Source organism: Hydractinia symbiolongicarpus, chromosome 12 (assembly GCF_029227915.1).
Source record: "Hydractinia symbiolongicarpus strain clone_291-10 chromosome 12, HSymV2.1, whole genome shotgun sequence".
Taxonomy (NCBI): domain Eukaryota; kingdom Metazoa; phylum Cnidaria; class Hydrozoa; order Anthoathecata; family Hydractiniidae; genus Hydractinia; species Hydractinia symbiolongicarpus.
Genome location: NC_079886.1, coordinates 11,268,945 through 11,283,971, shown reverse-complemented (window position 1 = coordinate 11,283,971; position 15,027 = coordinate 11,268,945). Strand labels below are relative to the sequence as shown.

The 15,027-nt window shown below is 35.0% G+C and overlaps 1 protein-coding gene across 1 annotated transcript; it reads left to right on the top strand.

The window, feature by feature from the left end:
* Positions 1-5,886: 5,886 nt before the first annotated feature.
* LOC130622101 (uncharacterized) lies at positions 5,887-7,114 on the top strand. The gene is made up of 2 exons (XM_057437505.1): positions 5,887-6,578; positions 6,609-7,114. The coding sequence occupies exons 1-2, from the start codon at positions 5,904-5,906 to the stop codon at positions 6,768-6,770; spliced, it is 837 nt and encodes a 278-aa protein (XP_057293488.1). The 5' UTR covers positions 5,887-5,903; the 3' UTR covers positions 6,771-7,114.
* The last annotated feature ends 7,913 nt before the right edge of the window (positions 7,115-15,027 follow it).

Here is a 15,027-nt window from a genome sequence, read left to right as displayed (position 1 = left end):
GTTTCCCGCAAAAAGTACCAGAGTAATAACCACTAAACTACGGCGCCACAATACATTATGAGTGTAGCTAGCTACATTGATGTCTTTGTGTGACAAAATGGACTGATAATTACTTTGCTTCACCTAGCACCTCCTTCTTTTTCTGATGCCAACAGTACAGAAAGAGCTTACTGCTAAAAATGTAAACAACAGAACAATATTATAATCTATCAAATAAAAAAACTTGTTGTTTAGTTAGTCATGTTCTGCCTAGATTGCAAAAACCGCCTGTTTATAAACAGGATGGCCAAGTTATGTACGCATGGTCCGATTATGTTTTTTTGCCCTGATTATTTTGTAATGACCAGATTATGAATGCTGATATGTCTGGCCAGGCAGGTTGTGATTGGCATTTTTTTCAAACTTTTGTGAACAAAACAATCTCTGCAAGATAGAACAGCATTGAAAACTAGGCTTAGCGAAAGAAAAGTCTCGACATAATTTTTCTCTGCAAGATAAAACACAATTGAAAACTAAAAAAAAGTTTCGACGTAATTCTCAGTATAAACTTCTCTTGTGCGTATACATTTCAACATAATATATTTTGAAGTAACTAAATTTCACGGAACATATATAAATTATTTGTTTTTATGGGAATTAAGTTTGGTAAAAAGTTATTAAACTTGCGAATCCCCAAAATTAGTTTCCACGAAATTTCGTTTAATTTGAGAACAACAACAACTTTGCCACCAGTGCTATTTGTTTGTTAGGAGGGATGACTAATGATATAAAAGCTGGTCATGTTCTGTCTGGATTTCGAAAATGGCCTGTTTATAAACAGGATGGCTGGATTATGTAGGCACGGCCTACATAATGTTTTTTTGCCCTGGTTATATATGTCGTGGTAATCGGGTTATAAACGCTGACATAATGGCTGGCTAGGCAGGCTGTGATTGGTATTTTCTTCGAATTTTTGTGAATGTAACATTCTCTGCAAGAAAGAAACCCTTAAAAACTAGACATGGTGAAAGAAAAAAGTCTTAACGTAATTTTTATTTGAAATATACAACACCATTAAAAACTATGCATGGCGTAAGAAAAAGTCTTGACGTTATTCTTAGTATAAACTAATCTTGTATATACATTTCAACATAATATACTTTGAAGTAACTAAATTTCACGGAACCTAAATTATTCTTTTTGCAGGAATTAAGTTTGGTGAAAAGTTATTAAACTTGCAAATCCCAAAATTTAGTAGTAGACACGAAATTTCGTTTCATTTGAGAACAACAACAACCAAGGCTATTTGCTTGTCAGAAGTGATGACGAATGATAAAAAAAGCACTCGGTCCCTATTATGTTAAAGTGAGAAATAATATAAAACATAAGTAGGCCTGCTCCGATATGTTCGTTCTATAAGACTTAAGTAATATTAGACTGTCGTAGATAAAAATTACATTTTGTGGCACCATAGATTAGTGGTTATAGCTGTCATACTCTGTGCGGGAGACCAGCGTTCGATTCCTCTTGACGGTGATTCAACATGGGCAAGTGAATGTTACCGTAGCCCTGGGTTAACCCAAGCCATGTCAAGGAAATTGGGGAGAGGGCACACTGTGTGGGCCGTTGGATGTTGCAGGGAGTTGACTAGTAGAGCATGGCCTAATTGGATCTGCGTAGCTCCAAATGAGCATTAAATACACTAAGACTCTCCATCTAAGCCATGGCCCCTCCTGGAAATAATAGACAGGGTCAAATGATATTAGATTGTGGTACATAAACTGGCCTGCCCTGATTTATGTTCCTTTATATGTGCCAAATAATATTTTTTTAATGTCTTACATAATTAACCTGACTGTCCTGATTATGTTGCCTAATTATGTATTTTCTGCCCTGTTTTTAACCAGGCCAAGCTGCGGTACACAATCGGGGTAGCGTTTATTATCTGGGCAGAACAGTCCACACCAGTCAGCAGGGTAAACACTAAAAGCTTATTAGAATGGAGCTAAACTGCAAGTTTTGCTCATGTTAATTGTGGTGACAAAATATAGTTTTTAGCATTGTGGTTAGTATATATTAGGTTTACCTTAGTCATTTAAAATATCATGTAGAACCTGGGAAAGTGGGGTGGTTTCTACCTAAAGACCTGATCTTAAAGGTTGCCAGGGACACTAGTCTCACTTGCCTGTGAAGGAACTCGACCCTACCCAGGTCTTGATTATTAATGGTTGTATATAAAACCCAACACCCCACACTGCACAAGTTCTTCAGATGTACCTAACAGATTACAGTTAGCATGTCCTTGGACGCTCAAGACATGTCGATGCATCTGACGCTCAGTGCATTTCATCTGTATCATGTACCTGACGCTCAGGGCATGAAGATGCCTATAATGCGTGCCCTGACACTCCGGATACACATTATATATTGGGGCATTTCCTGACGCTCAGGATATGTATTTTGAGCATATGAAGAAGCATGAAGGAGGCACTTTCATTCCTACCCATTCCCTAAAAAAATTTCCATAAATAATCTACGCATACTGAACGTGTTGTATTTACTCATTCCAATAGAAATACATTGTTTCTATCAATTTGTGGTATTATTCTGGAACTCACAGCAATTAACTATCGTATACTAGGATGTTTACCCCCCTGATGACTGCACTTATTATGAAAATTCTGTATGATTTTTATGGAAAGCAAAATATTATGAACAGAAGAAATAAAGAAGAGGAATAGACAAAAAACAACTGACAAGAAACACGAACAATAATTCCAAGACACTACTTTGACTACCATCTTTAAGAGGTCGACCGGTCATGGGTCATGGGTCATCAGTTTTCTTTTTACCTCTGAAAAATTATACGCATATGTCCTAGGAATTCAACCTTGTCCCCAGGGCTCTTTTTTCACATTTTTAAAAAATTCTTGCAGAGAACACGTCACTTAATCTACTAACTCTTTTCGATAAATGTTAGAAACATCATTCAATAAAATTCAAATATAAAAAAAAAGAATTTATTATTTCTAGAAAAGTCATTTAAGGTGGTCCTATACCTGAAAATCACAAAAAAATCATTTTTTTAATTTTATCGTTTTTATGCATTTTCGTATGAGTAGAAAACAGTGGCATCGTTCCTTTTTTATGAAAAAACCCGGAAATTGCTCTATTTCTTTATCAAAAATTAGTAGTAGTTTTCAAAATTAAAAATTCTTCTTGGATACGGCCTTAGCAACGTCTTTTCCTTTTGTTATTTGGCCTAAAACTTAGTTTTTACACCAAACCCGGGGTTTCATTAGAGATAGAGAAATGTTCGTTCTGGCACAGTCGACGTCGACCAAAGGGAAATTCCCTAAGTCATCTGTTAGTCACCAACACAAAATAATATGAAATAATATTAAATGCTAATAACTAACACATAATAATATATACTATAAATACATGACGTCATCTGCCAATCACCAATACAAACTCATATTAATGTATATATCGTTAAATACTAACACATAATCATATTAAATAATATAAAACGAAATCATATGACGTCATGAGCAATAGCATATATTCATATTATACAGAATATGAGTAAAGGGAAATTCCCTAAATATTCAAAATCATGACCGTGCTAGAAATTTTGCTGAATCAAAAAAACTATAATAAAGAATGAATTCAAATACTGTAAAAGAATTACACTCAATCGCGAAGAGCCAGGGGATTAAGGGTTATTCAAAATTACGCAAAGCAGAAATTGTAGCTTTATTAGAACCCACTCCTACCTCATTCACACCAGACGTGATGGATATTTTTGAAAAACAAGAGATGGCAAAGACTCGTCCTATTAGGAGTAAGATAGAGCCACATGTACTCACGTTTGAGGAAATGAATAAATTTGAACGCCAGGAGCTCAAGAGAACTCGTCCAGTAATCAAGAGTAAAGGCGGATTTCCACCAGTGCGAATCTTTCTATCGCTCTAAAATTACACAAAATTTTAGTGCGACAGGAGTTCTACGCTGCAAATGAGTTTTAGTGCGATAGCATGCCAATACAAATTATTTTTTGTGCGAAATTTTCTTATGTGAACACACACATTTCAAGATGGCAGACAGTTCAGAAGAAGAAGAAGCTGTAACTGCCTTAATAGTCATTAGAAGTATAAGAAAAAAGAGACGAAGAAAATCGCCATTCTCTTGGGTTCGTCAAATTTATAGAGAAAGAGAATTGAAAGGAGTGTATAATCAACTGCTTCAATAAATGAAATTGCACGATAGAGAATTTTACTTTAGGTATCTAGTAAATCAATAGTTGTCATCTTGGCCAAACTTGGTGATTTTATAGCAGGGTCATTCTCGTTATTTAAATAATCTTCAACCGCTGCCTCCGAATAAGAATCAATATCTTCCTCATCCTCCGGAGCCGCTATATTTGATTTTGTGTCTCTCATTTGATAATGCTTATCAAGCCAAGATAAAAAAGACTATTCTTTCAAATCTTTGACACATGATTCAACGTCAGCCAAACCTGATCCAGATGCAGATTTCTTTTTTAGGTTATTCTTTTTCTTGCTGTATCTTTTTTTCAAGTTGTCCCATCTTCGAATAGCTTCCCCTTAAAACAGTTGAATTTAAAAACCTTTTTTTTCCAAATAAGTAATAGAACAAGCTGAATACGCTCAAGTTTTAACAGCGCAAAAATGTAGCGCATTGAACTGACAAACAAGGATAAACTTTACCCTCTTCACATACTAACTCCTCCTCAACATTCTTCCAAGCATTTGCCACTCGATCTTTTTCTCGATACTCTTTGCAACTTTTGTCGTACAGACATGAAAAATTTCGAACAGCCTCTGCTAAATATTCATCTTCCCTTAAGTCGCACCTATTTGTTTTTCCCATTTTATAAAAACTTTTTTTACAACACTGCTCGGTTCACAACACATATGAAACTATTTCTTGTACTCAACACGTGTAAGCATGTGCTGAAGTTAAATTTCAATAGAATCTATTCAATTTTTTTAAATGGACATTCGGTATTTCTTTGAAGTTGCACTTTTGGGCGAAAACTCAGAGCGATAAATATCAAAACTTTTTGATAATTGTCGCTCTGACTATCGCACTGAAATTGGGCGATAAGAGCAAAAAAAGTGTCGCTCTGCAATTTCCACTAGTGCGAAAAAAGATCAATGGGTCAAAAAAGCCAGAGCGATAAGAGAATTCGCACTGATGGAAATCCAGCTTTAATTGCGAGAATTGTCAGAATGGCTCATCGACCATGTACCAGAGAGTATCAAGGGACCGGTACGGCAAACATTTGCATTAGTTAAAAATCGTATCCTCTCATTATATCATGGAGCAAGAAAAACCCTTTTTGGTGAAATAGAGGAGGAAGCGAGGAAAGATCATGCAGAGGATGATCAAAAGGAGCATGATTTTACACCACAAGAGCACAAACATGCATTACACAAATCATTTAGAAGTTTTCGCATAGCCGGTATTGATAGAACAGATATTAATGGGTACTTGGACATGGTTCGATCATATGTGAAAAAACTCATCGAAAACCAAGTGGAAGAAATGGGATCTGCGAAAATCCAATGCTCCCTCTGGATCCTATGGAGGAAGCCCATCGATGGTACTAACGAGTTTATAGAAGTAGACAAGGTATTCCACAGCAACATGACATCAGTATTTCAAGGCACAATCGTGGATGAAGTGATGGATATGATGTTCGCACAAATCAGAACACATGTAGAAAATCCTGCATTACCCAAATCTGGGTTTAGCATAGGTCCCATTCAGCATTTAGATGTTGATTTTCATAAGCTGAAGCTAACGCGAGGCTCATCATATATCGAAACACCAAAATGGATTGCGATGAAAAAAACGATCTTGAATCCTATCAATGATGATGAGGAGTGCTTTAAATGGGCAATTATAGCTGCCATACATCACGAAGAGATAGGTATAAACCATATCGATACAACTGGCAGGGCATTGAGTTCCCCACATCCATTAAAAACATCATCAAATTTGAAAGAAACAATCCCGACATTGCCGTGAACGTCTTGTATGCAAGAGGGAAGAGCTTTAATATCCTGCGGCGATCTACATATAATGAGCGTGAGAAGCAGGCTAATTTGCTACTAATCACCGATGAGAAGAGGAACCATTACGTAGCCATCAAAAATCTCTCACGGCTATTAGGTAGCGAGATATCGAAGTATCATGGGAAAATGCATTTCTGTCTAAATTGTCTGCAGGGATTTCAAACGGTGGAATCAAGAGACAATCATTATACCTACTGCAAAGACAACGAGACGGTAAAGATCACGATGCCAAGCGAGAAGGAAAAATGGCTATGCTACCAGGATGGTCAGCAACAATTCAAAGTCCCATTCGTCATCTATGCAGACTTTGAAAGCTTGTCGATACCTATGAAAGAAAATGCTCGGGATACAAAAACTAAGAACCTAAACAAACATGAACCATGCGGTTGGTGTACGTATTCCACTTTTGCATATGGAGAAGTGCCGCACCCGTTAACAGTATATAGAAACGATGACTGCGTACCCCGCTTTGTCAACCACCTGGAAGATGAGGTAAAGCGGCTCTACGCTATCTTACCACAGAAGCCTATGATGGAACTAACTGAGATGCAGAAGAATTCATATGATTCTGCTGAAACATGTCACATATGTATGAAGCCGTTCAACGATGATCCGAAGAATCGCAAAATAAGAGACCACTGTCACTATACAGGGCTGTATCGAGGAGCAGCACACAACACCTAATCACGTACCCGTAATATTCCACAATTTAAGTGGCTATGATGCACACTTATTCATCCGTGAATTAGGCGAAAAATATGAAACCCAGGATATAGGTTGCATCGCGGAGAATACGGAAAAATATATCTCCTTCAACGTAAATATCAAAGTACCTATTGCAGGTATTGGGTATGGTGATGGTGAAACGTATAAAAAGATTGAAATACGATTCATAGACAGCTGTCGATTTATGGCTTCATCATTAAAAAAATTGGCAAGCAACCTCGATGATGCCCAATGCAAACATCTCCGTTGGTATTTCACTGATGATGATATCTTTAAGCTCATGCAAAGGAAGGGTGTATATCCCTATGGGTATATGGATGGCTGGCGACGATTCGAGGAGACTAAGCTACCTCCAAAGGAGGCTTTCTATAGCAAGTTGAATATGAAGGGTATCAGTGACAATGATTATGAACATGCTCAGGAAGTATGGGATGTTATCAATACAAAGATGATGAAACTACCATGGGTGACTACCACGATGCGTATTTAGTGAATGACGTTTTACTACTCGCCGATATATTCCAAAACTTTCGAGGAGTCTGCCATGAGAACTACAAGCTCGATCCTGCCCACTTCTATAGCGCACCAGGCTTGGCTTGGAAAGCAGCACTAAAGTACACGGGTGTAAAGCTTGAGCTACTGACGGATCCTGACATGCTCCTGATGTTTGAAAAAGCTGTGCGGGGGGGGGGGGGGGGGGTATTACGCAGTCCGTATATGGGGGATCAATATGACCCAGAGGTTACCTTCAGTATCTGGATGCGGGCCTTAAAGGATATACGAAAGACCAAGCCACGTTTAATGTCCAAAAAATGTAGCGATAGTTTCATCGATAAGGCATCAGATGAAATAGTCGAGAAAATACACGCCGAGGTAGCCGAAAAGGAAATCCAGGAAAAAGTGGAAACCACCGCGAGAGCCATCAGCAATCATGCGTTTGGACTATATAGCAAAACCATCAGCAATTTTGTATCCATCGATGATGTCGATGCTCTCCGTAAGGATCTGGAAAATGATTTGATCATCCGCGAATCTATGAACGAGCTAGGAATTCTCGTCTATACGGCGTTCGGAAAATTTTATCCGCCGACAGAAAAAGCAGCTGTTCCTATGGTACCCTAGTGAACGATCTGATATGAAGCTGCTTGATGAAGAGACTAACCTGATAGAACCTACCGACTGGTATATAATCAAAAATCAACTCAAAAAGTCAAAACACGCGTGTTTGTATATTCGACTCGAGCACCCAAGGACCTGGAGTATATTGGAATAAATAAATGGCATACATACATCAATTAGAAAAGCAATTGGAAAATTGTCATGAGGAGATGGATAGGATCCCTTATCTGGAAAGTCAACTAGAAGCCCTCCAGGAAGACCTTAGTGATGTTATGGAGAGAAAAGATCCACAGGAATATTATTCATTTTGCTATATTAATATCAACCATCCTACTCATTGTGACCCTGGTTGAAACCATTATTTAAATAAAGATGTCCTCGCTTGCGTTAAACACATTACCTGCCATCGAAACTTTATTCGATGCGCAAAATCGGCCTCTTTTCAAACGCGCAGATCTTGGAAGGTTCTTGGGAATTGTTGATATAAGAACATCCTGTAGAGCGCTTAATATAGTGGAGAAGACGCGTATAGAGCTAAATGCTCAGGGCCCGGCATGGTATGCCGGGCCAAAGGAAACTAAAAATGCTCACGATGTATTCATCTCCTTGGATGGTGCCTTGAATATTTGTGCACATTCACGAAAACCAATGGCTTTTGAAATTATGAGGTGGCTTGCGATGAAGGGTATCGAAAAATTACAGATGCGTGGTTTTGTGTGTTATGAACACACAAAATCGAGAAATATTATCATTCTTTCACATGCTCGGGAGGTAATTCAATATCCTCGGGTATTAGCATTAATTCCTCTGACACGAAACTCCGATCAGGCACATTTGTCAAGTAGTATAACAATCTCCTACCAGTTACGAGACGGTTGAGTCTGTACGTCCTTTTGCTCCACCAAGCATCCGTTGCACGTCTTTTCGAATCCTTGTGTTCCTCTCCAGGTTGCAAGAGGTAGAGGTAGAGCCCGTCTTCTGGTAATGGGTTTTCCTCAGGATACTCCTCATTTTTTGCAAGTGGCACATCATCAAGCTTGATGGCAGATGAAGGTTTCATTCCGATCATAGCCGTCTTGGTGTTGTTCATGGTTTTCACAATAGTGTACAGGTGTTTGACCCATGTAGTACTAGTTTTGTCATTTACCAGCTCTATAGTCTGAGACTTTTATAAGAAACATTGTCAAGACGTGAACCCTATTCGTAGTAATTTTCATATACGCGCAAAAATTTAGTCAATACGCGAATTATTATATGACTAGCTGTTTCCCGTGGAAGAATCCACTGTATTCCATTTAATTTATGTAGCAGATATATGTCCATCAAAAAACAAACAATACAGCAGTGCACATCTTACATCTGCATTATTATATAAATGACCAAAAAAATTAAAGGTTTTCAACAACTGCAGTATTTATGTGACATTTAAAATCTAAATCTACTAAAATCACTTGCTCTGACCATCTGACAAATGCGAAAATTATTCGGAAAGAAGTTTCCAAAAGCATTTCAACATACATCTCACCCATAAAATTTAAATCACTTAAAACGCCACATATATACAAAAAAGCTGATCAATGTCAAACACAAATCTCTCTCATTGTATATGTTAAAATCAGTTAGTTTATTGCAAACCCTGCCAAAGGTTGACACACAATGTTAAAAATAAACAATAAATTGTGCCTCTGACAGAATTTTTTATCTAAGGTGTAAAAAAAGGGATTTGCAAGGACAAATTATAATGCAATAAAACATTATTTGATATATTGCATACAGTCCCTCCTCACCAAACTTTAGACAAAATGCCAACAAAATAACGGTGTTTAAACCTAAAATTAATAAAGTCCTTTTAGCAATTTGCATGCTGTTTTACCATCAATAAAGTAAACAAAATTTCAAATCTCACATAGTATTCTGTCACAAATTTTCATAAAATATATATATAAGTCATAATGAGTCATGTTAAACAACAGCAATCAATCTGTATATAAGTTCATTTTATGTCAATTTTTGCACCAATTTTGCAACACAAAATACAAATTCTAAATAATACTAAAATCTCTTATTTTGGTCCTTCGCATACTGACGGTCTCCCACAAAAGTTTAATCAAAATGTAAAAAATGAGAGGTAACGACAAAATCAAAGTTTGCAAAATTTAACTATTTCAGTACATATATCTACTGCATATGCCCTCTAAAACAATATTTTAATCCAAAATGCCAAAGAAAAACAGTATGCAACAAAAATCAGTTATTTCGATAATATTGCATACACTCTTTCCTCACAAAAGCTTCACAAACTGTAAAAAAAAGAATGGTTGTAGGGAGTGCTTCTGATTCAACAAAAAAAGTTTTTTTGACATATTGCATCTAGCCCTTACCCATTAAATCTTACACAAAATTTCTAAAACTATAAACGATTTAGAACACATCAAATTTAAATCTAGAAGGATCAGTCATTTCGATATATTGCACGGAGTCCTCCCCAGTAAGAATTTATACAAAATATAGAAAAACAAAGCTTGGAAGGAGTAAAATTGAATTCTTCTTCTGTGTATATATATATGGTCCTTCCTCGCAAAATTAACACAAAATGTCAAAAAGGTTCAGATATAACATCTAACACAACAAAAATCAGTTCTATCAGTATATATATGTCATGCCATTGTCTTCCACCAAATGTTCCCCTTAAAGTTTCACAGACACAGCCTGTAAATTAAAAACAACTAAGATCAGGTATTTTGGTCTATTTCATACCATTCTGTTCCAAATAACTTATAAAATGTAAAAATTGAGTGGTAAAACAGAAATGTCAAAAAGAAGAAAAAAATAGCTTACAAAGAGTATAAAATTGAAATCAACAAAGTATATAGCTCTTTTGGTGTATTAAATATAAGCCATACGCACAAAAGTTTACACTAAATGTAAGAAAATGGTTGTGTTTAGTAATTCTAAATTAAGAAAAGTCAGTTCTTTTAGCATGCTGATTAAGGTTTTTGCCCACAAATTCTTACATGAAAATGTCAAAACCACAATTTGAAGCAAATTAAATTTAAATTTTAAAAATAAGTAATTTCTGAACTTTATTTTCAGAATATTTGGAGAAAAAGAACTTCGCAAACCAAAAAAAACCAGGAAAATGTTTAAAATTTTCAGGGTTAATAACGTTTGATGGGTTTTGTGGGAATATATATACTGGGAATCTTTAGTTTAAAGCTAGCATTAGCTAGCTACAGCAGCTAATAGCTAGTCACTTAAATATAAACTGGAGACTTAGCTAGGTATAAAGAACATGGCTACATATATATATATATATATATTCCTAGCTAGCTAGCTAGTTGTTGGTGGTGGTTGGCTTTTTATGATGCTAGCTATAAAACATGTCTGGCAACAATAATATAATAAAAACTGAAAATAAAACATGAAAAAACCTTACAGAACCTTGCTATGATTAATTTATAAAACGATGCTCTTCTTCAAATGTTTTTTTAAAGATTTATTTTGAATGAAAGGGTAGAGAATACTCAAAAAGAACAGCCATCTTTTTCGTAAACACAATTTCCGTTTTATGCTAGGAACTTCATTTAACAGTGCGTATGCTTTGTGAATATCTAATAATCCGTTCCGGATTAATAATCCGTAATAATCCGTTTCATATGTAGCGATACCTATATATATATGCTAACATAGAGTTTTTTGGCATAAGGGTATATATATTTATATCGTTATTAGCAGCGGGTTATATATTTACACCTTATGTGCGATTTCTATGAAGTAAATTTTAGCGTACAGCCACGTCATAAGAAAGTGACCCGTGATTTCCGTGTCGTGGACTCACAGTTTTACTCACGCAAGGGAATTAATATATAAGACTAGCTGTTTCCCGTGGAAGAATCCACTGTATTCCATTAAATTTATGTAGCAGATATATGTCCATCAAAAAACAAACAATACAGCAGTGCGCATCTTACATCTGCATTATTATATAAATGACCAAAAAAATTAAAGGTTTTCAACAACTGCAGTATTTATGTGACATTTAAAATCTAAATCTACTAAAATTACTTGCTCTGACCATCTGACAAATGCGAAAATTATTCGGAAAGAAGTTTCCAAAAGCATTTCAACATACATCTCACCCATAAAATTTAAATCACTTAAAACGCCACATATATACAAAAAAGCTGATCAATGTCAAACACAAATCTCTCTCATTGTATATGTTAAAATCAGTTAGTTTATTGCAAACCCTGCCAAAGGTTGACACAAAATGCGAAAAATAAACAATAAATTTTGCCTAAGTAGAAATTTTTATCTAAGGTGTTACAAAGGGATTGCAAGGTTAAATTATATTGCAATAAAACGTTTTTTGATATAATGCATATGGTCCTTCCTCACCAAACTTTAGACAAAATGCCAACAAAAAACGGTGTTTAAATCAAAAATTAATAAAGTCCTTTTAGCAATTTGCATGCTGTTTTACCATCAATAAAGCAAACAAAATTTCAAATCTCACATAGTATTCTGTCACAAATTTTCATAAAATATATATATAAAGTCATAATGAGTCATGTTAAACAACAGCAATCAATCTGTATATAAGTTCATTTTATGTCAATTTTTGCACCAATTTTGCAACACAAAATACAAATTCTAAATAATACTAAAATCTCTTATTTTGGTCCTTCGCATACCGACGGTCTCCCACAAAAGTTTAATCAAAATGTAAAAAATGAGAGGTAACGACAAAATCAAAGTTTGCAAAATTCAATTATTTCGGTACATATATCTACTGCATATGCCCTCTAAAACAATATTTTAAGCTAAAATGCCTAAGAAAGACAGTTTGCAACAAAAATCAGTTATTTCGATAATATTGCATACACTCTTTTCTCACAAAAGCTTCACAAACTGTAAAAAAAGAATGGTTGTAGGGAGTGCTTCTGATTCAACAAAAAAAGTTTTTTTGACATATTGCATCTAGCCCTTACCCATTAAATCTTACACAAAATTTCCAAAACTATATACGATTTAAAACACATCAAATTTAAATCGAGAAGGATCAGTCATTTCGATATATTGCACGGAGTCCTCCCCAGTAAGAATTTATACAAAATATAGAAAAACAAAGCTTGCAAGGTGTAAAATTGAATTCTTTTTCTGTGTATATATATATATATAGTCCTTTCTCGCAAAATTAACATAAAATGTCAAAAAGGTTCAGATATAACATCTAACACAACAAAAATCAGTTCTATCAGTATATGTCATGCCATTGTCTTCCACCAAATGTTCCCCTTAAAGTTTCACAGACACAGCCTGTAAATTAAAAACAACTAAGATCAGGTATTTTGGTCTATTTCATACCATTCTGTTCCAAATAACTTATAAAATGTAAAAATTGAGTGGTAAAACAGAAATTTGCAAAATTCCATTTTTTTATATGCATGTATATTATATGCCTTCTACAGCAATAAGTTAATTCAAAATGTCAAAAAGAAGAAAAAAATAGCTTACAAAGAGTATAAAATTGAAATCAACAAAGTAGCTCTTTTGTTGTATTAAATATAAGCCATACGCACAAAAGTTTACACTAAATGTAAGAAAATGGTTGTGTTTAGTAATTCTAAATTAAGAAAAATCAGTTCTTTTAGCATGCTGATTAAGGTTTTTGCCCACAAATTCTTACATGAAAATGTCACAACCACAATTTGAAACAAATTAAATTTACATTTTAAAAATAAGTAATTTCTGAACTTTATTTTCAGAATATTTGGAGGAAAAGAACTTCGCAAACCAAAAAAAAACAGGAAAATGTTTAAAATCTTCAGGGTTAATAACGTTTGATGGGTTTTGTGGGAATATATATACTGGGAATCTTTAGTTTAAAGCTAGCATTAGCTAGCTACAGCAGCTAATAGCTAGTCACTTAAATATAAACTGGAGACTTAGCTAGGTATAAAGAACATGGCTACATATATATATATATATATATATATATATATATATATATATATTTCTAGCTAGCTAGCTAGTTGTTGGTGGTGGTTGGCTTTTTGATGCTAGCTATAAAACATGTCTGGCAACAATAATATAATCAAAACTGAAAATAAAACATGAAAAAACCTTACAGAACATTGCTATGATTAATTTATAAAACCATGCTCTTCTTCAAATGTTTTTTTAAAGATTTATTTTGAATGAAAGAGTAGAGAATACTCAAAAAGAACAGCCATCTTTTTCGTAAACACAACTTCCGTTTTATGCTGGGAACTTCATTTAACAGTCCGTATGCTTTGTAAATATCTAATACCGTTTCATATGTAGCGATACCTATATATATATGCTAACATAGAGTTTTTTGGCATAAGGGTATATATATTTATATCGTTATTAGCAGCGGGTTATATATTTACAGCTTATGTGCGATTTCTATGAAGTACATCCCTAATCTTTTTAGTTAAATTTTAGCGTACAGCCACGTCATAAGAAAGTAACCCGTGATTTCCGTGTCGTGGACTCACAGTTTTAGTCACGCAAGGGAATTAATATATAAGATAACATGCAAAAAACGAACGTAATTAAAGAGCTGTTCATTAAAAGCTAACTGACTCGGTTTCTTTTGTTGGCCTAGCTAAGTGGGGTGGAATTTATCTTGTGAACCGAACTGAAAACGCGTTGACTTCACGTGAAATTCGTACGCGAAAATTCTTACACAAAAAAATTTTACCCTGTCTAACCGCTATCTCTACAAAGCAGTGTGTTCTTGTCATTTAAACGAATATATTTCTATTTGATTTTATTACCAATAGCAAAATCTCGGCTTAGCGAGCCAGAGTCCAGGAGAGAGAGAGAGAGGGGGGGGGGGGGGGGGGTAGCTCTCTTCATAAAAAAACACTAAATAGTACTTGTATTTGTTTGGTAAAATTTCATAGCTCATTGTATAAACACAGAAACATAATAAAGATGACGAATAAAGCAAAGGTAAACTTTTAAAATTTCTTTCAGGTGAACGAGGAAGATCCCTCTACCACCTACAATTAACCATGATGCCACATTTGATTTATACCATCGGCAATAATTGATACCTGCCGTC